Raw genomic sequence first — 26,470 nt, forward strand, 5'->3', positions numbered from 1 at the left:
ACCTAGTTGCAATAGCTTTACTCAATAAATTAAATCAATGAATTAAATATCAATAAATTTCTCTTCAACGAAATGCTTGATCTTTTTTAAAAACACGTAAAAATCCACTGGTAGACTTTATGTATGGTGACCCCCTACAACTCGTGCGATGAAATATTTCGTGCTACAAAAATTAAGCAAACTCCGACAGGAGGAAAACAAAATTCTTTCTTTCTAGGTGTCTGTTTCATAAACTGATAACTCTAGAACAGTTTTGTATGTTAATTTAAGACAAACAAAAATTATTGGGTCGTTAGTTGAATAATTCAAGTTAAGACGGGTAAGCAAATATAGTTAACTTTGTAAGAATTCCTTCTCATATGTATTGTTAACAGCGACTGCCTAATTTAAAAGCTTTGACACGACATATGTGGAAAGATGTATTGAGGATTAATTTCAAAATCTACCAGCGTCCAGAAAACATAAGCAATCGAGTCCAAATCCGCCTGTTAAAAGCGTCCAAAATTAAGCCTGGATGATTTTAAAGTTGTGAATGTGAGTGCGGCTCGTCGAGATTCAGTGAATCGTGAAATGTTATTTAAATTTGGAAAGTAAACAGTTTCGTTAATGTTATTTAAATTTGGGAAGTAAACAATTTATTTATTAAATGCCATTGTTTGACTTTTTGATACTTACTGTCAAATTGATGAAAATAACCTGTTAAAACCCAGTAAAGATCAACTCAAATGCGTCCTTAACCATATATGATGCAGATGAGCATTTAACTTCAACTAACAAAGTGATAAAGAAAGCGTTTAGACGAGCAGGAACTTTTATTCTTAATGCCCATACATTAGCTATTAAAATGTCGAACTGCGGTCACTAAAGAGACCAGTTAACGATAAAGAAGCACGAATCGAAATCATTCAATACTTGCGTACTTTTGATTTGATCTCAAACTTAGCTTTGCTTCCATTCATCACTGATGAAGAGCGTCCAAAATTTCAGCGCACATTGACTTGAAAGAATGCAGCGAGCAGTCTTGATCTGGAACATTCATTGATCTAAATGTTACGAGTAGTGACATTTTGCAAAACAATATGAATTCCATGCTTGTAAATGTAGATTGTCCAGGTTGGTATAGTCCTGAGAAGGACTGTTTTGTTGTTGTTGACTGACGTTTCGACAACCTTAGCGGTTGTCATCTTCAGAGTCATTTGCTTTAATTCGAATTCCGTTTCGCCGTTTGCCAACGTGTCACATATTTCGGCATTTCATAAAGAGCACCAGATATTGCACATAGCAAAATAGTAATTTCAATATGAATAACTAACAATACAGACAGACCCTCGTGGTTAGCACTATTTTCCACCCAGCAAACCGCCCTTTACTTTACACAATCGGAAATAAATTAAAGATGGCGGCTAATGGGAAAGAACCAAAAGCTAAAAGGAAACCATGCATGCACTGGTGCTAGGTCGTTTTGAGATGGCGAGTAATTTTATATTTTCATAATACAGTTTTTTAATATCAATATATGGAAATATTTACAGATAAATGTTGCAGTATAAATTTTCATGCAACCACCTTAAGTTATAAACTTATAATCCAGACTGGAAAATATGTCGTTTTTCGACGATTGTGTAAAATATTATATAAAATATTATATTGTGTAAAATATTAGATTGCGTAAAATATTATATTGTGTAAAATATTATATTTCAAAGTAAAGGGCGGTTTGCTGGGTGGAAAATAGTGCTAACCGATCTAGTGCCGACCCTTGCTCTGACCTTGACTTCTTCCAACGTCCGAGACTCCGAGCAAGCCAAGGCCTGGTCGTGGCCTGGTGACGACAACTTATTTAAATAAAAAGAGCGGCATTTTGGAATTTGAAATTTTTGTTTATCGAGGTACATGAGAGACGGTTATCTGGCTTTTTACTTCAGCAAATCATACGAAAAATTTATAAAATGAGGAGTTCAACTTCTGGCTCGACAAATCAGGGCAATAGAAGCCGAATTCCGACCAAAGAAAAGCAATCTAGATCGTCGATTAGTCAGGGCGGTCGTCTTTCTAATACTGGTGCAAGGTTGTCAGGCATATCGCGTCCGAAAACATCTTTTGGAGCTAGCAGGTTTGCTTTATGGGATTTAAAATGTTTGTACCATAACGTATATTAGCAGTATAGTACGTTGTTAACATAACTATTTGTTTTGTTGGCTTACTATCTCTTGGTGCTACAGGAACTTCTACTTGTGAATACTGTGGGAGTTATGTGTGCTTTTTTCATTTGAATTTTAGCAGAAAATCAAGTCAATATGGACGTGAATCGTACATGCAGATAAAAGAAACAAGACCGCTAAGTGATAAATGTGAGATTATGCTTTATCTTCAATTTGACAAACAGCAATTTTCATCAGTTAAGTTACTTGTATTGCCATTTATCTTTCAGCTTATCAGCATCAAGAAATACAAGACATATTGCAGGTATTTGCTAAAATGTCGGCAATATGGTAAAAGTAGTTTTTTGAATTGTTTTTGTCTGTTCAGTTTCTTTCGGTCAACGATTACCAGCATCCAATCTCCATGAAGACAATGACGATTCCAACAAGCAAAGAGTTCCTGAAAGTATTTTCCGTTAGTATGTTGATCTCTGTTGAATCATTTCACGTTGGTGACCAGTGTGTGTATTATTTGAGAAAATATATTCAAATTTTTTCTGGAAAAACATACATCCTGTCTCACAATCAAATTGATACTAGTATTTATATGCAGCTTCTGGGCATCCAATCGAAACAAATACAGCATTAATATGATGCAGCATTGATATAAAACATCATATTGCTATCATATGACAAATATTCCAATTTGCATTCTAGTAATCAATGTATAACATAATTCACACAATGTTTGTGACCTACCGAGCCTGAAATCTCTATGAACTTTGCAATTTACTTTGCAGTTGTATTTTACAGTTCCTTTATAGCCATATCAGTCCAAAGGAAAACTATACAAAACTGAAACAAAAACCTGACGAGGAAGTACCAAGAATTTTAAAGACTCTAGGGTACCCCTTTACCATTCACAAAACATTGTTATCAAATGTTGGCTCACCTCACACATGGCCAGTGCTCCTTGGTGCACTTCACTGGCTTATGGAACTTGTCAAGGTTGAATTTTGTACAAATTGAAATTGAAGATTGATGAGTTTGCCCAAACATTTTAAAGCGTAATTTCCTTTTCTTCTTTTTTTTTCAGTTGGCTCAAAATGTTAATGACACCATGGACGAATGTCTGTTTCCCATGAATGATGAGGACAAGGTAAGTTCTTATCTCTATCAAAATGTCTTTGCAGTCTGAATGCCATAACATGTGATAACATGTGTTTCAAATGTACCTAGTTTAATATGGCTGTGACAGTCATAGATATATGGGATGTTTATGCTTGATTTTCCAATGAATTGTATTAATATACCAAACAATTAAGCGAAATGTAAATGTCTGACATGATGGGGCAAAACCTGCAAAGTATCTTCAGAAAATCTAATCTAAACCAAAGCAACCACTACTAAATCATTCCAGATCCATCTCTGTATTCAGCAGATGTTTCTGCCACTGTTAATGTCTCACTATGTACACCTTTGTCTTGTTACCGCAGTTGTATTTTGATTACCTTGAGAAAGCGTACGAAGCGTTTATTTACGGTCAAGACTTAGATAATCTGGATGAGTACACAGAAGCACTATATGAAGAACTGAGTGAGTGAAGTTGTCATTGCATCAATTCCTGTAACCTTTGGTAGTGACCTACAAGATTTATGCATGTATCTGTTTCTATTAATGTAGGAAACAAGAATGCTCCACTTATTGCTGGTAAATGTGTATTGTTGAAAAATTATGTGCATCGTCACTTTGTAATGTACAATTTTATGATTTTCATATTCCAGAAAACGAAGAGCTGAGTCACGAAAACAAGCTACTGGAGGAAGAACTGGCGAGACTTGAAAGTGAACCGGTAGGAAAGATATTGTGTCGTGAAATTTTGAGAACTTCAAATTGCTTATTTCTAAATGTGAGTGTGAGCAAAATAATCGCAAACGGTTGGGTACTTTTACGTACATGTGTGAACATTTTGGAAAATCGCTCATATAAATTGTTCAGAGCCAAAACTTTGGCCACTGGTGAAGCTCCATCACTGTGAAAAATTACTGTGACATAATTTATGACATAATTTGGCTCGATCCTAGGAATGGCTCGGTTTTCCGATTTTCATTCAGATTATTTGGCCAAAACTCGTACTGTGATTTTTCTTGCACGGAGCTTCATTTGTGCAAAATTAATTTAAAGGATTTTCCACAAATGTTCCCATACACGTTCATCCCTTTAAAGGTGCATCTTGTTAAAGTGAGCTACGTGTTTGAAATTTGTCATGCATCCTTTTGGTTGGAGGGGGTCGCTTCCGCTTTTATAAATACATACTTTTGTATTTCATATTATCTTTGAAATTACCCTCCCCCTTTTTACCTCCCCTTTATCTCCATCTTTTCACAGTTGATAGATGTGTAGCTAACAGTCTTAACATATTCATACTTAACCTAGTCAAAGCTTGAAGCATTAGTGGAACAAAAGAGAACACTATGTCTCGACAAGTAAGCGAAGATTTACCGTGATCTTGCTTCCACCATCTACGTTGTATTAATTTGTGGAAACATGTACTGGGGATGTTTTCGATTCTTAGGACTAAATTCGAGACCTACATCACTGATCTCGAGAAGCATCGTCTCAAACTTGAGGAAAGAAAAATTCAGAACAAACAAAAATTGAATGATCTCAGTAAGTGCAGTGTGGTGTCTTGAGGCATCCTCTTACACTTGCGTAGGGTGAACTACCCCTCTCATGTACAAGCCCTATCCTGAGTATGTCCAGTTAGGTCACCCCAATCGTGAAACTCAACTCACTTTCACAGAAAACCCTACCGCTTATACGCTGACCCGTAGATAAGCCCATTTACTTGTGTAATGTTTATAGATCACTTCAATACGTACGTACGTATAATATAGTCCATGCAATACTTCTGCCTCTCCCCCTCCCCCGCTATATTAGCGTCCATGTATAAGTCCATTTGTAAATTATGCGAAGGCTAAGGGTAGGGTATAGTACTTATTTTCTTCTGACAAAATATATCGACTGACAGAAGTTTGATATCTTAGATCTGGAGTACACAGCAACATCAAGAGAGAAAGAGCAGTTGGAGGTTTTGCACAGTTGATCAATATTCTTATCTTTTACTGTATTGCAGGCTTTTATCGTATGAATCAAGAAGGTTTTCGTTCTCTCGTTGGAATTTTTAGAAAGTGCTTGCAAAGCAAGAACTTAGTGCGGCTGATGTGCAACGCATGAAATATAAAGCTGACGAGCAAAGGAGAATTTTACAAAAACTCCATGAAAGAAGAGATACGCTGGATGAAAACATATGGGCGACCGAAATGAATTATGCGCGCAGATACGAGCAGGTATATTTGAAATTTACTGACAACAACCACTGGCGGGAAATTTATATAGGGGTTAATATCGAGGTGCCTTCTCCCTATAGCATGAGATTTCCCATCACATTCTATCCAGAACAAAAGTTGCAAAACAGTCAAGGTTTAACACCGTAATAGTACAGAACTCTATCAAATAGTCATAGTTAAGAACGACAGAAGGTGTACATTATGCAGGTTTCATATCTATTAATTGAGGCAAGCATTTTAGTCTTTAAAAGTTATTGCTCCCTCCCCACAACATCACTCCGTCCATACTGGGAAACCGCTTAGAACAGATTATTTGTCCTTTTTGTTTTCTCTGTTTGAAATGAGTTGTTTCGTGATAGTCTCACGACTGTTAGTTTTGCCTTTTGGCAGGTTCTTGAAAAAGTTGAGCATTATAACGAAAAATGTCGTCAGGTAAAACTAATCCCAAGCTCAGCTGAAAACGCCTGTGGCAATGATTACGAGCTGCAGTTGAGCGGTGGTAGATTGTCGTTGGATGTTCGAGGTCATTTAACGGTTTGTCAATATTGCAATTACATTGTACTTACGCGAGTGGACGGTTTGACGCGATCAAAAGCCATGCTGCGTGCACTGGAATTCTAGTTCGTCCTCAAACCAGCTTTTAGGAATGTCTACACCTGATTATATCAATTACATATTAGGTTAAAATAATAAGAAAAAAATTGAGCTGTTTCTTCTGCAAACGTACATCTCTAATAATGGCATGCTTCTTCCTGTGTCATGTTGTCTAAATACTGCGGTGTGCTGACCTGGCTTTCCGGAATTGTGGTAAAAAAAAACCATATTACCGCTGCGTTACCGCAAAGGAACTTTTGCCGTAACCTGACGCGATTTTTTGCGAGAGATTTTGTGGTAACACGTGGCTTACACGTGCAGTAGAATTATACGATTGATATATTTAATTCAGTGGTGTAGAAATGTACGTTGTTGAACTACAGCAATGTTTTTATAGCTCAGTATGTTTGCTTTGAATTGGTTTCAATGAAATTTTGGTTTTGGTTTCTTTTCAACAATATCTAGGTACTAAATACCTATTAGAAATTTAGAGGTAAGAGGTCTGAAATCTCTATGTAAAATTAGCGTAAAACTCGTTACTGTGGTTTTTGAGTAACCAAAATTGGTTTTTGGGGTAACCAAAACAGCCTGCTAACGGCGGGCGTTCTCATGTCCAGATCTGCTCGCCGTTCATTGGCCATTACGAAAAGTTTCCGTTCTTTCGTCATCGAGGAAGAGGCGAATGACCATCCATGGATTTTTTTTCAGATCAAATTGTTTCGAGTGAAGCAGCAATTTACGCAGGAAACGTTTCGCTACGACGCAGACACATTGAAGCTTAAGGAAAAACTTGACTTGGTATTCTTGTCAATATATGTGTTCATGCTTCTTTATTTTTCATATTTTTCATGAAGTTGGCTGGACTTTATGAAAAAATCCTAACATTTAATAATCATAGGTGCAGGAGCAAATAAGCGAAAAGCAATACGATATACAATGTTCGAATGATAAGACTGCCACCGTGGAAAAAGAATTGGCCTGGAACATACAGGTGTGTTTATGAGTAAGGGAAGTGTTTCTCCTAACTGTCTGTTTCTGCAAATACAGTAGACCCCGATAACTCGAACTGTTAGACGAAACGAAAATTCGTTTGATTTAGCGGTCTTACTGTGTAAAACTCCGCGTTTTCACCTCGCGCTCCGGCCAAGCAAAATCCGGCTCTGACTGCTGTTAAAACAGGCTCCGTTAGAAAGTTTGTTTGCCGGATTTTTCGAAGGATACCGTTTCTCTGTAACTCGCTTTGACGTCTTTGATGATGAAGAAGATATTGCGGCCTGGCTCACCATCGATTTATAGTAAAAAAATAGTCATTCTTGGACTATCTTGTTACCAATGCAACAATGGCGTCATGTTATTTTTAATACATAAAATACTCGATTTTTTTGAAGTTTTTGCTTTTTCATCAACAATAACTTCGTATGTTTGCTGTATTTTTTGTTTCAGTTTGGAAAAACATCAAAACACCGGCTCAAGCACACAGCGCTAGTTAGTGGGAGTTACCAAAGGCGTTGTTGTATTTCGTATGTTAGGTCAATACTAAAGCTATAGCCGTTTTACTGTTCATTTACAATTCTCAGCTACAACAAAGAAAATAAATTGCCATATTCATGGTTTTACCAGGCAGATGATCCGAACTTAAATGGTGGTTTTTCGGGAAGAGTTCTTTATCAGTGAATCGCTTAATATTTTCGCTTTTCGACTGCAGTTTTGACGTTGAAAATTGATGTTTGAATGTCTGCGTTGCTCTTCAATAATGGCGAAAACTTTAGCGGGAAAATATAAATGCCGGCAGAAGTGTTAAGCAAATTTATTGTTTTGAAAACTGGTTAAATCTAAACTAAAAATAGGTACGACTGTGTACATGGACTGGCAACACTGATCTGATAATAGACTGGATATAGGTTCTGCAGGTATCAAAAGTGAAGCCTAATTATATATGCAAAATTCACTTCCGGTTACCACGGCGAGATACAAATTACTCGAGAAATGTATGGCGGATAACGTTTACAAACATGGATTTTCGAATATTTAAGACCTTTCGCGACTCCTTTCTAACCTCAAGTATTAGTCATGGATAAAACAGGTTATGTGAATCGATTTGATATCAAAATGATTCCTATAGCTGTAAAATATCGACGTTAGTGTTGATTTAAAAGTTGTACATGCGAGAATGCATTTTGTCCCATCGTTGCCAATGCAAGATAGTTCACTGCTCGCTTTCCAATTTCTGAGGCATTTATGATCTAGTATACCTTTCAGTTCTTTAGAAATGAGGTGAGTTACTTTTTTTATCATTCTTTCTTTATGTTGAGAGATTGTTGACATTTTATTTTTGCTGTAACTTCATTTTTTCATGAGCAAAATACTACTTACGCTTAAACAAGACAAGTTTATTTAGTTTCTTTCGCACTTTATCTTTAGTTTCCATTTCTGTAGTTGTTTTTCTCAAATGGTATACTCGCACCTTGCTGTAACATTTATATATGGTCTTAATGAGTAAATATGATTTTCGTGAACAGTAGTATTCAACATGTCTGCGTCGAGATCCTTGAATGTGGTCCTCAAATCTATACCATTTACTACAGACAAAGCAATACCATCAGGAATTCCTTTCCCTTGCAGTAAATTTCCATTTGTAGCTGCTAACATTCTCTGAAGGCATCTCTCTGTTTCATTGCATATTACTATAACACTTGCTGTTGGCTTAAACAAATTACCCCTGTCTTTTAAAGTCAAGAAAGCAGACTCATTTTTATGGTTTCTTAACCGACTGCTTCATGACAAACTGGACAGTTTATTTTCTTTGGCACCATCTGGGCAATATAGCCAGCCATGTACGATATTACTGCCTTTTTACATTCAGTAAATTTCATTTTCCTCTTCTAAGTGCTAAGCAAATTCCAGAAGATCATAGTTCGTATGAATGTAATATTAATGCCTTAAATATTTTCCAAAAGATTAAAATTATTCTTAAGATATGAATGTAGTTAGAGATGGTATAAATATGAATTGCAGTTGACATTAGAATCCTTTTCAGCAATAGTTTGATCATCAGTCTTAAGTCTTGTAGTAATAAGAAAGACAAGAACTTTATTCCACTTGTAAAGTGTGACTTTAATAATCGATAAGTTGAACAATTTACAGCTGTAGACAATAAACTATTGCTGAGAAGCAGTGTTCATGGCTGTAAAGGAATTAGCACAAGACAATGTGAAACTGATATACTGGATACAATTGGATACACTTATAATTATAAACTGTGGACACAGTCTTATGTTGCTGTTAATAATTTAAATCTGCTTAAGAGACAAACCAAAACCAAGATGATTATAAAGATTAAACAATGCACCCAGCTTTTGCACTCTTAAAGGGCCTCCAAATTCATACCTGGCTGGCTAAATTACCTTGATGTTTCAAAAGCAGTTTACTAAAGTGTCCTAATGTGTGTAGAACGCATTTGTGGGATTTTAATGTCAATGAAAATCATACTTCTTTAAATAATTAAGCGCAAATTGCGAGTTTACCATTTGAGAAAACAACTACAGAAATGGAAACTAAAGATAAAGTGCGAAAGAAACTAAATAAACTTGTCTTGTTTAAGCATCAGTAGTACTTTGCTCATGAAAAATGAAGTTACAGTAAAAATAAAATGTCAACAATCTCTCAACATAAAGAAAGAATGATAAAAAAAGTAACTCGCCTCATTTCTAAAGAACTGAAACGTATACTAGATCATAAATGCCTCAGAAATTGGAAAGCGAGCAGTGAACTATCTTGCATTGGCAACGATGGGACAAAATACATTCTCGCATGTACAACTTTTAAATCAACACTAACGTCGATATTCTACAGCTATAGGAATCATTTTGATGTCAAATCGATTCGCATAACCTTTATATCCATGACTAATACTTGAGGTTAGTAAGGAGTCGCGAAAGGTCTTAAATATTCGAAAATCCATGTTTGTAAACGTTATCCGCCATACATTTTTAAAGTAATGTGTATCTCGCCGTGGTACCCGGGAGTTAATTTTGCATATATAATTAGGCTTCACTTTTGCTGTAGAAGCTATATCCAGTCTATTATCAGATCAGTGACTTGCACACGAACGCGGTTTATAATGATGTTAATTATTATGTGGCAGCGTCACTTCCGATGGAATGTGGCGCTTTGATCAGTTTTGAAACATTTTGGCGTTCCATTTGTCTACATTTTTTGATCGCGTATTCCAAAGTAATCCACTTTCGGAAAATGTTTTTCGTATAATTTTCAATTCGGTACAGGATTTTCAAACTGTTTACCTTTGAAAATTAACGTCTGCCTGAAATACTTGCTGTATTGCAAAATCTGGCTACTTCTCGTTTATCGTGCATCGAAACTTTCTAAACTTTATCTCTACGTGAATGTTGATCATTGATTCTTCTCAGCAATACGACGAAGAATTAAAAATTTTGTCCGACGGAATTGAAGATCAGCGTAATCTGATAGATCGATTGAGATTGGATAATCAAACAGAAATGTCGGGAAAACGAAAGAAACTCGAGGATGCCAAAGAAAGGTACTTTGAGGAGAAAGTAATTATGAGCATGTTTCATTTTGACTGTTACGGGATTTCATCATGAATTTCACTTCAAATAATCGTGATATTTTCATTTTTTATGTTACCTCAATTATGTAAAGATTAAAATCAACAGAAGTAGAGTTGAAGCGAGAAGAAGAATCTTTAAAATCATTTTTACGTAATGGGTGTGAGCGTGTTCTGAAACACAAGACTATAATAGAGGTAATGTTTTTTTTCACCTCTATTTATCATAAAAGATATTTGCCGTGTTTGAACCTGCTCGAGAGTTTTTACAAACGTCTCTGTGGTTTGCATAAACCTGTGTAAACATGGAAAAATTCTTTTCTTTCATAAAATAACAATAATGCCAAACAAAATTTCAAGGAAATTTCTTAACCCCCTCATTAATGTATTCATGATCGATTTGCAACATTCTCTTTAATTAATTTAATTGATTGATCACAGATTGGTTTGCACAGACTAATGAAAACTTAATCTGCTCAACTGAAACTTAAAATCTTCAACTTAATAGCGAGCTTTAGCAAGAGTACGACTACGTGTACGAAGTTTGACCGTGTAAGGGAATGGCACGAGGAAGTTCGTGGTCGTTGTCGCGTCGTCAAATGGTTGTTTTAGCCGTAAACAACAGAACGAGCTTTTTCCTGTGAAAAACACCGCATTTTGAGAAGCAGCTACGGCTCTATTTGTTAATAATAATATCGATGAATTCGTAATACTGATTTAGCGTTGGTATAGGACTGTTTAGAGAGAAAAATCTTCATTATTCTACCTTTTATGGATTGTATATTTGCATTACTTTATTGTCTTTTTATAATTCACTTTGCGTCCCAGATACATGGAAGTTTTGCAGGTCGTATTTTCGTTTTTATTGTAAACCTGCGTTCATAAAAAGGTACTGAAATAAAGCTTGGAAGGTCAAAAAAAAAGTATTGTAAACTAAGTTCTTGCACAATAAATAAATATACCTACTTTCGTTTCTTTAAAAGACATCATAGATATCGTACTCAGATTGATGACGGCTACGAGTTGTTGATGTCACAATGTTTTCGCGCCAAAATGACGTAATTCGTACTCTTTGCTAAAGCTCCCTAATGAAACTTAAGCAAACCAATCGACGCATGCGTTGTATTTTTGTTGTGTTGTAATGAATTAAAAAGAAAAACTCGTGGTTTTTATTGAAATGGCAAATCGTAAAAGAGTTGAACTTGCTTTCCTCGCATAGAATCGTGTTAAAGAAGTTCAAAAGAACACGAAGGAATGGTCTGTGAAAATGAGGAGTGCTATTCCCGAGGTTTCCTGCGTTCTTTCCAAAGAAGAAATCGACATTTATTTTAGAAGTTAGCCATGACGGTTAACAAATAATGAATGAATAAATGAATCCACAATGAGCGACTTTATACGGCGACACTTACAAAACAAAACCCACTTTACTCATACAAAGAAAATTTTCATGTATTTCTTTAGAAAATTTAATTTTATTCATTATTTTTGCGGCGAATAAGCAGAAATATATTCGCAAAGATACAGCACAAAAGTAATTGGGTGAAATCCTATAAATTGATGGACAGAGAATAATTTCCGAAAAAAATTAAATAATATATATGAGATAAAATACCAGCAACAATATCACAGAGCCAAGCAGCGTTTGTGCAAATTATGCCCCAATCCTTAGCACGTTCATATTTCAAAGATTTGTCACTATAAAAATGCGCAAACGAAGCATTAAATTTCTGAAGACGTGAAAACTTAATAAAGATTGAAGTTTGCTTCTGTTCAAGTTAAAGTTAAAGTTTGTTAAAACATATTTTGAGACGATTACGTTTTACATATAAGATGTGTGACAGATCGACTTAAGTATCCACAATACTTAGCACCAACAAGATCAACCATATCTTTCAGTTTCTCTCGTTCAATGCCTTGAAATCCAGTGAGAGAAATGATCTAAACGCCAAAGATATGTTAAAGATCTTAGGTTAAGATGAGTACACAATACAATGAAAAAATAATCACAAAACAATGAAATATCGCAGCTGACCTTTGTAAAATACGTTCAATACATACCATACTTCGACATCGTTGAACCTTATCTTTAAATGGAACAGGTAAATGAATTGGATATTTTGGACGAATGAGTTTCTGCCCTTGAATTACATCATTCAACCAATGACACGTGACTATTCGTTTTCCTTCAGAAAGAGCCTGGAGATGAAAAAAATTGGCAAAAGTCAAACGAAATAAATGAAATCATATTTCTTTCAGAATACATTACATGCTGAAAATTAAGACTTTTATTTCTGATAATCTAAATTCAAACCAAATACGTAAATTATGCCACAGACTGTTTTAAAACTTATTGTACAAAATTGCATAATTAACTGTCAAGCAGAAATTGAGATATTAGTTTTTGTACCTGTTTGTAATAAAGTCCATGATGATGAGGACACAAAAAATATGTAACTTTATCACAGTAAACATCAGACACTATTCCTGAATTCTGTGTAATAATCTACACAAAACATTCAGCATGTGATCAATCGATACATAAAATGTGCTGCTGATAAAAATAACATGCCATGGTACCTCCTTCCACATTGTCAAAGATTCTTCAGAAACAGAACATTTATATTCTTCAAGGTAAAACACACACTCAAAGGTCTTTACTTCAAAATAAAAATTCATCAATTGACTGTAGATAAATTGCTTTGGGATAAGGTAAAATACTTTATCACCACCAATAGATGTTTTACAAAACTATGAGTCATATGAACCACAAGTTACTTTAAATTTACTCTCAACTACAAAGGTTTGCTAATTTTAAAGTAGAGGCCATTTTTATATATATATAAAACTTACTGACATAAATATCTTTGCTCGAGACACTACTAGTTACTACCTTTGTGTCTTCACTTGTACTTTCTACATTTCTTTCATCAATATTATCTTCATCATCAGTAGCACTATCTTCACTCATTTTTTCATCATTTGACTTTTCCATATCTTCTACCATATCACGTAATGATTGTCTTGCATTTTCAGCAGACTGCCTTATAGGACGTGAAAAACTGCTTGATTCATTATCATTTTGAGTATTCTTCATCTTCGACTCCTTGTTACCATCTAAACTTGAGAGATAAGTAATTTGATGAAAAATTTTTTTGCTTTATTAAAGCAAATTGTAAACTGGTAATAAATTTATCACGTCAACAAGTGTTACAAAAAAAAATCATTTTCAATTAATGAAACATAACTTACTACTTATTTAAATATAATTCACATAAAAAATTTTATGCACCTTTTATGGTAGATTTTGTAAGGTTTGCAAGATCTGGTGATTCAGGAGTCATCAGCATTGATGGTTCTTTAAAATCAAATTGTTATGTTAACAATGCCTGTTTTATATAACAAAAATACAAAGACGATAATGATTACTGACCGTGAAAAATCAAAGTATATTTGTTTTCATTTTGGATTCCTACGGTGGCCCAGAAGTGCAATACACAAACACAAATTCAAATACACAAACGCAAATTCATATACACAAACGCAAATTCAAATACACAAACGCAAATTCAAATACACAAACGCAAATTCAAATACACAAACGCAAATTCAAATACACAAACGCAAATTCAAATACACAAACGCAAATTCAAATACACAAACGCAAATTCAAATACACAAACGCAAATTCAAATACACAAACGCAAATCAAATACACAAACGCAAATTCAAATACACAAACGCAAATTCAAATACACAAACACAAATTCAAATACACAAACACAACTTCAAATACACAAACGCAAATCAATACACAAACACAAATTCAAATACACAAACGCAAATTCAAATACACAAACACAAATCAAATACACAAACCAAATACACAAACGCAAATTCAAATACACAAACGCAAATTCAAATACACATACGCAAATTCAAATACACAAACACAAATACATACACAAACACAAATTCAAATACACAAACGCAAATTCAAATACACAAACACAAATTCAAATACACAAACACAAATTCAAATACACATACGCAAATTCACACAAACAAATTGAATACTCAAATGCAACTCGACATTTTCAAAACATGCTTAGTGCATCATTAATAACATCTGCCGTGTCGCAAATATGGAGGAAGCCATAAGATATTACTATGAGAAAAACTACAAATATAGAACTATTTTAGAGTTTTTGGAGAAGTTTCATGGCATAAAAATGTGTATGAGAACACTTAAAAGTAAATTGTACCAGTTTGGATTGGGTAAAAGGAATTATAATGCCTCTCGAGATCAGGTAAGGGAATGCATTCAGCGCGAACTAGATGGTTGTGGTCAACTGCTTGGGTATCGAGCAATGTGGCGATTGCTACAACGAAAGTACGAAATGTGTGTTCCTCGTAAATTTGTAGAATCAATCCTTCAGGAACTCGACCCTGAAGGGTCAAGATTACGCAGAGCACATCGACTTCCAAAGAGAGTATACCTGAATCCAGGGCCAAATCATTGTTGGCACGCTGACGGATATGATAAATTGAAACCTTTTGATTCCCAATTCACGGATGCATTGACGGTTTTAGTCGACGCATCATGTGGCTTGAGATCACAAAAAGCAATAATAATCCTAATGTTATTGCAAACTTGTTTCTAAACTGTGTAAAAGAACAACAAAGCTGCCCAACAATCATAAGAACTGACAGAGGGACGGAAAATTGCGTAATGGCTACAGCTCAGAGTTTTTTACGACGCACTCACCACGATGTAATCTCTGGATTAAAGGCTCATCAATACAGCTCTTCCCATAGCACAACTACGACTAGCACAACTTTCGGTAGTTTGCTATTAAGGTAGTTGCTAGTTATTTGTTTTTATTTAACAAAATTAATGGATTCTTCTTTTGAATAAGCCGATTATGATATTTTCATCAATAACAATGAGGTACAACCTTGCATGTTTGAGCCTTTGGCCAACGCGCAAGGTGGTCATAGTAATGACAATTCTCCGTCATCGGAAGATGAATACATTCACAGATTTGGAAATGTTGAATGGTTAGTTGCATTTTATTGATGTTTCATTGTTTTCCCAAAGTAAAAGGAATGTTTTATCTTTTAAGCGAGTGTGGCTTTTGTGTGGTCATGAGTACAGGACGGGAAAGTATATGTTGCCAAGAGGTAAGCAACACTGATCATCTGATACATGGCGATCATATTTGCATCACACAAGAGGAAGAGTTTGCCACAGTGTGTACAAACGAAGCTGTCGTAAAACAGCTATGGTCGTACACACATGACATTGGACCTATACCTGAGAGCGAAGAAAACGAGTAAATATTACCTTAGAAGTATAATTACGTGTATGTCGAGAAGTGTATAATGCCGATAAGTATCTTAGACAAAATTTTGTATCTTTCAAGAAACATAACGCTACACGTTGTACCGACAGTGGACGGCTTGGGTGCATGGCAGGTTGGGAAAGTACAGACTACCCATACCTTCTTGTGCTGGAGACAAAATCCGAAAGCATTTCCTTCGCCTTCTGGAGAATACAAAGGATTTGAATATGTTCAACACTACTGAATGGTAGGGCTTATGGTGTATGACAAAATCTGTTCATTTGTAATTATGTTTATTTCATGTGGAACGCTATTTCTATTATCTTTTATTTATAAAAGTTACATTTATGTTGCTTGAATGGCTTCAGCTTTGCTGATTTTGATTTGTGGCAAGTCAATGGGACAGGTATTTCTTTCACTCCAGACATGAAGAGCTTCGGACAGTGTTGGATTAATGCGTCTGCAGTACAAAACTTCTTTCATCAAGTCCTTAACATATCCTGAAAAGCAAATCATTATTTATGTTGGCTTTGCATTGCACTTTGAGAAAAGTAAGTTTATTTTTCTGTGCTAACCATAAGTGCTGTCAATTTTCACTGGTTTGATATCCCCTTGCCCTTCTTTTGAATTTGAATAAGCCACTCTCCAAATCAATTCCTCTTCTGTTTCCCCATCATTCTTCATTTTATGAGCTTTGTTTCCATTCTCATTGAAATGAAGAGCGGCAATAAACAATCTACAAATGAATGTTAAGTTTATGTTTACAACTATTGCAACTTATTGCTTTTGCAATGATGACTTTTTTTAAGTAATCATACACAAATCATTTTTATATTACCTTGCTTCCATTGATCTGTAGAAAAAATTAAGTATGTTTTGGTGCAAAAAGAATTACCACTCGGTGGAAACCTTTGATGGATGAAGTCTGCTTTTGATAACTGAGTTTTCCATTATCTGTCATGAGATACTTGGACTCAACAATCGAAGACAGCTCAACATAAGCTTTTCAACCTAAGATCAGAAGTTAGTTAACAAAAAAAAAGAATGTTGATGTTACTTTGAAATTTATTCGCTTACAATACCTTTTTTTATCCACATTCTAGGCTCTAACATATCATATTCACATTTTGGGAATACATCACTATGTCCTCATGGATGTCACATATATGGTTGAGAACTGACAACCACTTTGCCTTGACAAGTTCTTCATCACCATTGCTGGAAGCAGCACACCAGTATACATGGTTGGAAATTGATTGGGCCCAATCTGACAATAATTTGCAACCACTTTTTTGATGCTGCCCAAATGTTCTTTTAATTCCTGTTGGATTTTGATTATTGATGAAATGTGTAAAAGGTTGGTTTGTTATTACAATCTATACCTTTTGCTGCCATACATCAAAGTAGTGCTTGATTTTGGTCTTTGTTTTCATGTAGGATTTGATTTGAGCATGTCTGTCTGTGGTCATTGACTTAACCTTCATCCCACTTTCATCAAACTTTGCCAGACATCTCTTTAATCCCTCAAGTTCCATTGCTTCAGAGTTCGTCACTTCATTGCACTATGTAACATAATTATGTTAGTATTCTAACCATGTTTTATGTACAGTTGTTGAAGAATTGTTACCTGAACAAGTTGTGTGTCTAAAATGTTGTTAGATTCCAAATCCATGCAGCTATATGACCCATACTTGGCACAGTATCCAGGCGAATCACATCTTCCATCTCCTCCAAGGTTAATGTTCCTTTCTCTGATTGATTCTAGAAGATGCTTTTGGTTCATATGCCAAACATTTGAAACACTGGGTATCAAATACGCTGTTTGAATATTGCTATATGTGCGCTCTGACAGAAATTGTATGCCTGAGTGACGAAGGAATTTAAGAACTTTGCTGGGGCTACTACCACTAAACAAGATGCTGGCAGCAAAGACCAAGTTGCCCAAAGGCATTCGCCCATGCAGAGGTTGGCTATTCCAGTCTCGAACATAACCACAATGACATTTTGCTAGTACGTTAACCATACTACCAGCCGTTTTGGTCACAATGGAACAGCTTTCACCACAACATGGGCATTGACTCACTAACTGTCTCAGGCAACTATCAAACACTATGTATTTTCTCTCATTTTGAACGTTTTCCTATAACATAAAATTACCATCAGAATCAGAGAGATAAACGTAACGTTCTGAGAAACATAACAGAGAAAAGCAATGTAAAGAATAGTCAGGTGACTGGATAGTTGGTACTAACGTTGCATTGTCATTGTCGGATTCTTCATTTTCGCAACTCATTTGAACATTGAGAGTCAGATCCATTGTTGCTATTGCTCATCGTCGACGTGCTTTCTGTATCAGACCATACAGCGCTATCCTCAAAATGTTCAATTTCACATGACGTCGTCTGTGTGCTGTGATTTTTTGTTGAAATGAACTCAACCTCCGTACCTTAGCATAAAATTATCGTATTGCTGGATTTTTCACAAAATCAAAACGGCCGGAATGGAAAGTCTATACCTCTACTTATCATATTTGGCACTTTTGTTTGAGTGGTTCTTGACCTTACGTGTTTTGCGGACGGATTGTTATGGCTGCTTGGCATTTCACATTGTGCTTCTAAGGTACGTTAAGGAATTTTTTATGAGTTAAAATAACAAAGAAAAGATCAAACGACATTAGTCTGAATTAGTTACCACTGTATAAGTTTGTGTTTCGCTGTCTACATATATTTTGACATCATTCATCTTAGACAAACTTCCTTTGAGGTAAAACGCACAAACATTTCGAGCCGATGTCGACACATCGTGGTCGTCGTCTACAAGAAAGTCGTCATGTTCTGCAAGAACGTCGTCAATAATCTAAAATTATAAAATTGTCTTCAATTTGGTAATGCTATATAGCTTAGTTTTTGATAAATGTAAACAAATATTGCTAACTATAACTATAATATTCACCTCTTGGCTCTTGCCTTCGTCTCTTCTCAAATGCAGTTCTAACATTTGTTGGCTGCTTCCTTTTAGATGCTACACTTGTGGGTTCCACAGAGTATTCAAAAATCGTGGGTACAGCATCCTTCTTAAGGCGAAGCCGTCCTGCTGTCCATCCTACTGATTGCATCGCTTCAAAATTTTGCACGAAGCACGAACTCTCGAAATGTTGCGAGCACAATTTTGAGCTCTTTGTTGGCTTCCAATTTTTGCGTCGGATTTTTCAATCCAAATATCCTGCATGCGCTTGTTTTCGGGAAACGAAAAAAAAGAAACCTTTTGCTGTGTTTCGTGGTTCTTAGAAGAACCGTTTTTACAATTAAATGCGGCACAATAAACCATATTTTCAATGCTAAATTGTCGTGTTGTTAAGAAGTTACCAATATATTTTGAACGAAGCGCGCAATTGACCGCGTTTAGCTAATGTCAACTATTACGTCACAACGACATCGGTAGCTGTCGCTAGCTCGTCGGGCATTTTCAATACGTTATCAGTAAAGCATCAACTTTAAACCTCCATATCTTCAAAAATATTTATCCTTTGAGTCTCAAACTTTGGTGAACTATTAGTTGTAGCTATACCTTCATGTAAAGTACAAAAATAACAATCCGAATTTTATGTTGCATGTGTCCTTTAACCATATATGATGCAGATGAGCAAGTAACTTCAACTAATAAAGTGATGAAGAAAGCGTTTGGACGAGCAGGAACTTTTATTCTTAATGCCCATACATTGGCTATTAAAATGTCGAACTGCGGTCACTAAAGAGACCAGTTAACGATAAAGAAGCACGAATCGAAATCATTCAATACTTGCGTACTTTTGATTTGATCTCGAACTTAGCTTTGCTTCCATTCATCACTGATGAAGAGCGTCAAAATTTCAGCGAACATTGACTTGAAAGAATGCAGCGAGCAGTCTTGATCTGGAACATTCATTGATCTAAATGTTACGAGAGCAGTGACATTTTGCAAAACAATATGAATTCCATGCTTGTAAATGTAGATTGTCCAGATTGGTATAGTCCTGAGAAGGACTGTTTTTGTTGTTGTTGACTGACGTTTCGACAACCTTAGCGGTTGTCATCTTCAGAGTCATTTACTTTAAAAGGAATTCCGTTTGCCAACGTGTCGCATATTTCGGCATTTCATAAAGAACACCAGATATTGCCCATAGCAAAACAGTAATTTCAATATGAATAACTAACAATACAGACAAACCCTCCTGAGTCATGACAGCGGTAATTTTATTGCAGATCGATAAATAACTGTTACATGAAGTCTATACTTAAAAAAGTGGTACCATAAACTGCGTAACATGAAGTACATGAAATGATACAAGGTGTTTGAATATAACAAGGATGAAACGAGAAATCACTTTTTAACCCTCTAGAAACCGTTGCTGCCCACGAGCAGCACTCACCAAACGAGATGTGTGCAAACTTTCGAAAATGTCCGGCTTCTAGAGGGTTAAAGCGTTAATTCACTTATTGTTTCCATGCTGAAAGATTCCAAAAAAGATTCAAAAGTTCTTCCATCAATGATTCGGCAGATGACATTGACCTCGGTCTGAATAATTCTAGATATCATGCTCAACCTCATCCAATAACTGTTTATTATTAAAATATTAACTTGCTAAACTGAGGGGCATTTTGCTGGTATATTTGTGCTTTATAATCGTTTTTTCCGAGGAACATTAAATTTCACTGTGTAGCACAAATCATTGTGACTGTCCCACCATCTTATAATGGTTTAAATGATAGAAAAATTACAGTCCATTGAAATGAAAAAGATTAAATGCAGCCAAAACGCAAAACAAAAAAATGAAAGCCAAAATGTACTTTTTGGACGTACAAAACCAGGTTACAAACCCTAAACATGGCGACTGTATTATTGATGACGTCACGTTCCTCTCAAGAATACAAAGTTCTCAGACATAAAATTTCCTCGTTATTTTGTTGTCTGAGAGGAAACTGGAAAGGTGGCAAAATTTTCAATCTGAAGGTGCAATAACAATTTGTCATATTTATGTCATTTTAGCCAGTAAATAGCAAGAAATTTATCACGTGCTTTCGTACAGTATACTCGTCGTAGATGGTCAAAGTACAGTACACCAACAGCTAATGGTGCAGTTTCATTCTTGTAATTTTACCATGCATATAAAGTATGTCACGTTTTAAATTTTGTTGCGTATAATAATAATGGCAGTACTAACGAAAATTGATATCCAGTTTGGTGTAGTCTTAAGAAGTGATTGAATGTTGGTGTTATTAGGTAAACCTACCACTAGTAGGTGCCCCTAGTGCGCATGTGTGAACGCTACTTATAAAACATATTCACGTAGGGTGACTCGCTTTCTAGGATAACCCTTCTGCTGGGGTTACCGTACCTCCATGTAAATAGTCTCTAAGCAAATTGCTTTTGTATATTTCATGGGAAATAGTCAAACAAATTCAACGCATAATTTAATAATGATGTGAGCAAAGCCATGTAATATATTTGAAAAATGCCATTTATATAAATAACATGTAAATATATAATTCTTAATTGGTGACCAAAGTTTGTGATAGACATGTGCTGTATATAGTATTTTATGATACAACTTGCAATATACAGTATATATATCATTAAAGTGAATCAGTGGAGAAATAATTTCTCAACAGGCTTTAAAGGTTTACACATTTAACTTTACATATTTATCATCCAGTGTAAGCTACAAGAATTTTTAGTAAGTTATAACGTTTGATGCACGTTTTCTTACTTATACATACTTTTGTCCAAAAGGTAAAACTTCGGCTATGGACCCAAGTCGTAGCTCGTTCATTGAAGGAAGATATTTCCATGAAGAACTACATCCCATTTTGAAACACTCCACTGAATTAAGATCTTCACGTTTATCATTCTCACCTCCCATGACAACAATTGTATCATCTGTTATAACTGCACAACAACAGGATCTCTTTTCCAACATGGATGGTAAGACTGTAATCTTACCTGTCTTAGTTTCATACATGATAACACTGTTCAACCTTTCTTTTCCATCATAACCTCCAAGAAGAACAACTTGATCTCTCCATTGAACTGTTGCCATTGCACAAATGGATGAGGTAATGGAGGCATTTCCTTAAATGTAAGAGTTGGATCAAATTCCAAAACACTGGACAAATCTTTCTTATCTTTTCCCTTCCTCCAAAAATAAGAACTTTATCATCAACAACAACAGCTACATGGTAACAACGTGGTTCAGGCATATGACACAACTCTTTCAAAACATGAGATGTTGTATCAGTAATCTTTATTTCACTGATGAAATCTGATGTTCCTTTACCTTCAATGTATCCTCCAATGTGAAAGATTTGTTGTTTATAAACAACAGTTTGATGACCACAACATTCATAAGGAAGCTTTGTGGGAAATGTCTTCCATGTTAAAGGAAACTGTTTTATATTCAATGTCTCCATTGACTTGCAGCCCAATCCTCCAACAACAAATAAATTATCATTATAAATAAATGATGAAGCACACCAGTGTTTATTTTCCATTGATACAATCTTAAACCATTTCTCCTCCTTCCATGAAAATATTTCAACACTCTTTAAGGAAACACCTGAGTAACCTCCAGCAACCAAAATATCACCTTTTACAGAGTTCATCACCATTTCAATTGGTGATGTCAATGTTTGAACATGTTTTTCATTTATATTCATCTTTTCCAACATTTGAAACATCATGGTTTTTATTTCTTTCATTTCTTTGGTCACAGTAGAAAGATTTTGTTGAACATCTTTTATTTCTTTCCTTGATTCCATCATTTCTTTGGTCACTGTAGAAAGATTTTGTTGAACATCTTTTTTCTTTCCTTGATTCCATCATTTCTTTGGTCACTGAAAGATTTTTGTTGAACATCTTTTCTTTCTTTCCTTGATTCCATCATTTCTTTGGTCACAGAAAGATTTTGTTGAACATCTTTTATTTCTTTCCTTGATTCCATCATTTCTTTGGTCACTGTAGAAAGATTTTGTTGAACATTTTCTACTACAGATTCCATCATTTCTTATACTGAGATGTCAATGGTTTCACTGATTCTTTTACAAAAAAAATTTTCGTCTATTTTCCTGCTTAAGTTGTTCATTTGCATTTGTATTTCCATTTTGTCTTCAAAACTTCGTTGAAACATTTCGCTAATCTCTCGAAAGTCGTGAGAAGCAATCTTTCTGTATTCACATAATTCAGTTTCATGTTTAATCTTGTCTCGTTTGTTTATTTCCAGACCACAACGTTCATTAGAACACAACACTGGAGCAAAGCCACAATTTTCAACATGTCTTTCAAGATCTTCGACATTTATAAATTCAGGACAACCACGACTGGCGTAGTCGCAGTTGATCTTTAACTTTGAAATCACGTTATTTATAACACGCGCTGGATGAAGCGTACACTTAAATCATCTTGACATTGAGGACATCTTTGTGCATTAACTCGTAGATGTTCTTCAATACATTCACGACAAAAACTGTGTTGATTATGGCACATTCTGGCATCTTTCATGACATTCAGACAAATTGAACAGTAAAAGTTTTCATCAACAACAGTCTTAAATCTCGATTCTTCATATCCACTTTCGTAAACATTAGGACGACAAGCCATTTCATACGTCTTCCTATACAATTTAATGCCAAAATTAATCCAGGAGTTGACGAAATTTTGTTTATCACTAAAAGTTCAAGCTAAAAGATAGGTTAAAATTTTCAGTCGACGTTTGATAAACACGGAAGCTGAAAGCAAAGCAAAACAACGCCTAGTTTTATATTTTAACATATTTATGTTAAGCAAAACAAAGACAAAAGATAAAACAAAATAATGCAATGAAGCACATCAACAAAAACACAACTGAGGTCAAAGTTTCTAAGGTCAAAGAAGTGGAGCTTTAGTCAATCACATAAGGCAGTTCGTTCTCGGTGAAAAACATCCTAATTAAAGGTTATTTGTTGTAGTAAAATTACGTCTTTTCTTATAATGCAGAATTAACGTTAATCCAAGACGATTGTTACGTTTTCAGTTCAAAACTACATTTGTTTAGTCTGAATCACTGGTTGAAATTTGAAACTCATTCGGTTTGGGTGGCACCCTAAGTTCATTGCATTTGTTTATTTGACTGTCAATATTTCTAATCATTTTAGATACGATGATCATATATTTATAACACAAGGAAACATGTTTCAGGACACAAGTAAAACATATTTCACAAAGACTGTTGAATCCGATTTGCAAATTAAAAGTTTAGACATCTTTTGTTACTATGTTTTAACAAACAAATTATTGATAACATTCAAAATGCTAAATGGAACTGACAAAAGGTTGCAAGAGTGGGAAAAATGACCATGTTAAGAATACCTTAGGTGATGAGAGATTCCTTTTCGCAGTTAGCCTGCAGTTGGCCACTTATTAGACTTTCTTGTCTGCAAGTTTCTTCCTTTGTCCCAGACCACAAGTAGTGAATCTTTAAAATAGTTTAGGCCGTAACTAATGGGTTCATATTGAATTACAGGTCAGTGGCAGGAACTAGAGGCCGTAGCCACCCCAGTGCACTACACCTCCATGTGCCCATACATCCATAAGGTCTCCATGTTATTAACTGTCACTGAATCACGTGTTTGTTTCTTTGTACTTCGATGTCTCAGTTACCTGCATTGGCAAAGTTAAGGTAGGTAGGCTCTATATTTGTGCTTTCTGTGTTGTACAAAATGTTAACGTTTGTTCAATTGCCTATAATATCAACAGTGCGAGTTTGTTTTTCTTTAATGTGCACCTCCCCCCCTTCCTTTAAACTTTCTGGTTGCGAATTACTACCCTATTCCTCGACCTAGGTTAATTTACTGAAACCTCGATATATCTTCATTTCATTGAAACAAATTTGGTACACCGATGTCATTTCTACGTGTTATAACTCTCAAACAATGAACATGCTCACGTAAACATGCATAATTACAAACTCATATAGTTACATACTACATACCATCTTTAATTCAGAAGAGAACGGATACAGACGATTTCCTCACATTAATTATTATACATTGTATATTCGTACTTTATCCTTAAAATATTCATCAAATGTGCGGATAAAATTGTCATAAGGGTCAAATTTTCTATTACTGGGGAGTGAGAATGAGTTTTGCTGATGAAATATTTGTTAAAAGACAGCAACTGAAGCACTTCTCGACTGTTTAACTCATACTGATGGCACAAAGGTATTAGTTTTTAATTTGTATGAATGTACTTGGTAGTGTGTTTGATTAATAAAAGTAGATTTAAACCTTTTCGCTTCTTTGTTCAGGTTTTAACAAGCAACTTGACTTGTGGGGACAAAGTCTGTGTAGTAATTGGTAAAGTTGATGGTTATTGCATAGATACAAGTATTGACGACAAGATATATCATGTAGCAGACAACTTGTACATTTCTTCACAAGGTGGAGCTTGTAATCTTGAACATTTAAGGCTGCAAAAAATTACTCATATTGTTAATGTTGCCACAGGAATTGTAAATCAATTTCCAAATGTGAGTATAACTTAGATGCTGGATTTCAAATTTTAGTCTAGGCTCTTGTGTTTATGTCATATTTTGATTTTCTCTCAGGGTTTCAGTACAAAATGGTAGAAATTTTGGATTTACCTGACACAAGAATAGATCAGAATTTTGCTGAGCTGTCCTCATTCATTGAAAAGGACTGGAGGATGGAAAGGTTTTGGTTCATTGGTAAGTGTAAAATGGCGATGGCCATTGATATTCTAAATGTGTGTATTGTGAAGGTTATTATGGTAAGTTTTTAGGTTTTCATTTGAATGAATTAAACTTTGAATATTTTTATTAGTACATGTTGATGTTTTAACATACTTAGCAATAATTATTTACTTTGAACTTGGCTTGAAATATGACTACATCTGAGGATGTGAAACATCAGTCAACATCAACTGAATTAACCTGAATGATCAACACATACAAACATGTAGGTTTTGCTACAGGCTTGTCAACACAATTTATGTTCTTATGGAGGATATTAATTTGATTACAAAAAACCAAATGCTGAATCAGCATGTTCACTGTTAACTTGTTGAAATGTTAATTGAAGGCTGTGTTTCACATTTGAGGCATACGTAACTTAAAGATGATGGCCATTAAACTAAAAATTGTTGCTTATGCAGCAAAAATTTTGTAGCCAATGAAATGATTTTCCTTTAAATGTCCAGCAAAGCAGGAGTGTCCAGGTCTTCGACTGTTGTCATTGCTTACCTTATGAAATCTAACAATATTGGGTTAGATGATGTATTTCATTTGGTAAAGAAAGCATGACCAACAGCAAAGCCTAATGAAGGTTTTTGTACCAACTGAAGGAAAATCATTTATTATTAAGTCAATCAAACACTCCAAGTGATGGAAGAACAAACAAATAATGGTAAACCATTCTTATATGATGG

The 26,470-nt window shown here is 35.1% G+C and overlaps 3 protein-coding genes and 1 long non-coding RNA gene across 5 annotated transcripts; 2 read left to right on the plus strand and 2 right to left on the minus strand.

Moving 5' to 3' along the window:
* The first annotated feature begins 1,780 nt into the window (after positions 1–1,780).
* On the plus strand, positions 1,781–12,444 carry LOC124436908 (kinetochore protein NDC80 homolog). 2 transcript variants are annotated; one of them, XM_046986883.1, is made up of 19 exons: positions 1,781–2,113; positions 2,284–2,351; positions 2,432–2,466; positions 2,530–2,616; positions 2,955–3,149; positions 3,238–3,300; positions 3,638–3,737; positions 3,825–3,851; positions 3,926–3,993; positions 4,578–4,627; positions 4,717–4,811; positions 5,189–5,232; positions 5,330–5,491; positions 5,882–6,025; positions 6,794–6,883; positions 6,984–7,076; positions 10,513–10,643; positions 10,766–10,868; positions 11,890–12,444. In XM_046986883.1, the coding sequence occupies exons 1-19, from the start codon at positions 1,950–1,952 to the stop codon at positions 12,007–12,009; spliced, it is 1,839 nt and encodes a 612-aa protein (XP_046842839.1). In that variant the 5' UTR covers positions 1,781–1,949; the 3' UTR covers positions 12,010–12,444. The 2 variants fall into 2 exon arrangements, with proteins under 2 accessions (XP_046842839.1, XP_046842838.1); XM_046986882.1 differs by having other exon boundaries at positions 1,782–2,113; positions 2,281–2,351.
* LOC124436158 (PAX-interacting protein 1-like) lies at positions 12,150–13,286 on the minus strand. Its single transcript, XM_046986081.1, has 6 exons — positions 13,248–13,286; positions 13,078–13,173; positions 12,729–12,866; positions 12,487–12,608; positions 12,283–12,365; positions 12,150–12,217 (listed from the first exon to the last, which is right to left on the minus strand). The coding sequence occupies exons 1-6, from the start codon at positions 13,257–13,259 to the stop codon at positions 12,150–12,152; spliced, it is 519 nt and encodes a 172-aa protein (XP_046842037.1). The 5' UTR covers positions 13,260–13,286.
* A 4,102-nt stretch (positions 13,287–17,388) lies between these two features.
* LOC124436159 lies at positions 17,389–18,329 on the minus strand. The gene is made up of 3 exons (XM_046986082.1): positions 18,261–18,329; positions 17,640–18,152; positions 17,389–17,574 (listed from the first exon to the last, which is right to left on the minus strand). Exons 1-3 carry the CDS (start codon positions 18,327–18,329, stop codon positions 17,389–17,391), a joined length of 768 nt encoding a protein of 255 aa, XP_046842038.1.
* A 6,382-nt stretch (positions 18,330–24,711) lies between these two features.
* On the plus strand, positions 24,712–25,548 carry LOC124435844. The gene is made up of 3 exons (XR_006945181.1): positions 24,712–25,245; positions 25,332–25,380; positions 25,465–25,548. It is a non-coding gene; the product is annotated as an uncharacterized LOC124435844 (long non-coding RNA).
* Positions 25,549–26,470: the final 922 nt, after the last annotated feature.

Source organism: Xenia sp. Carnegie-2017, unplaced genomic scaffold, assembly GCF_021976095.1.
Source record: "Xenia sp. Carnegie-2017 unplaced genomic scaffold, XeniaSp_v1 HiC_scaffold_16, whole genome shotgun sequence".
In the NCBI taxonomy this organism is placed as follows: Eukaryota; Metazoa; Cnidaria; class Anthozoa; order Malacalcyonacea; family Xeniidae; genus Xenia; species Xenia sp. Carnegie-2017.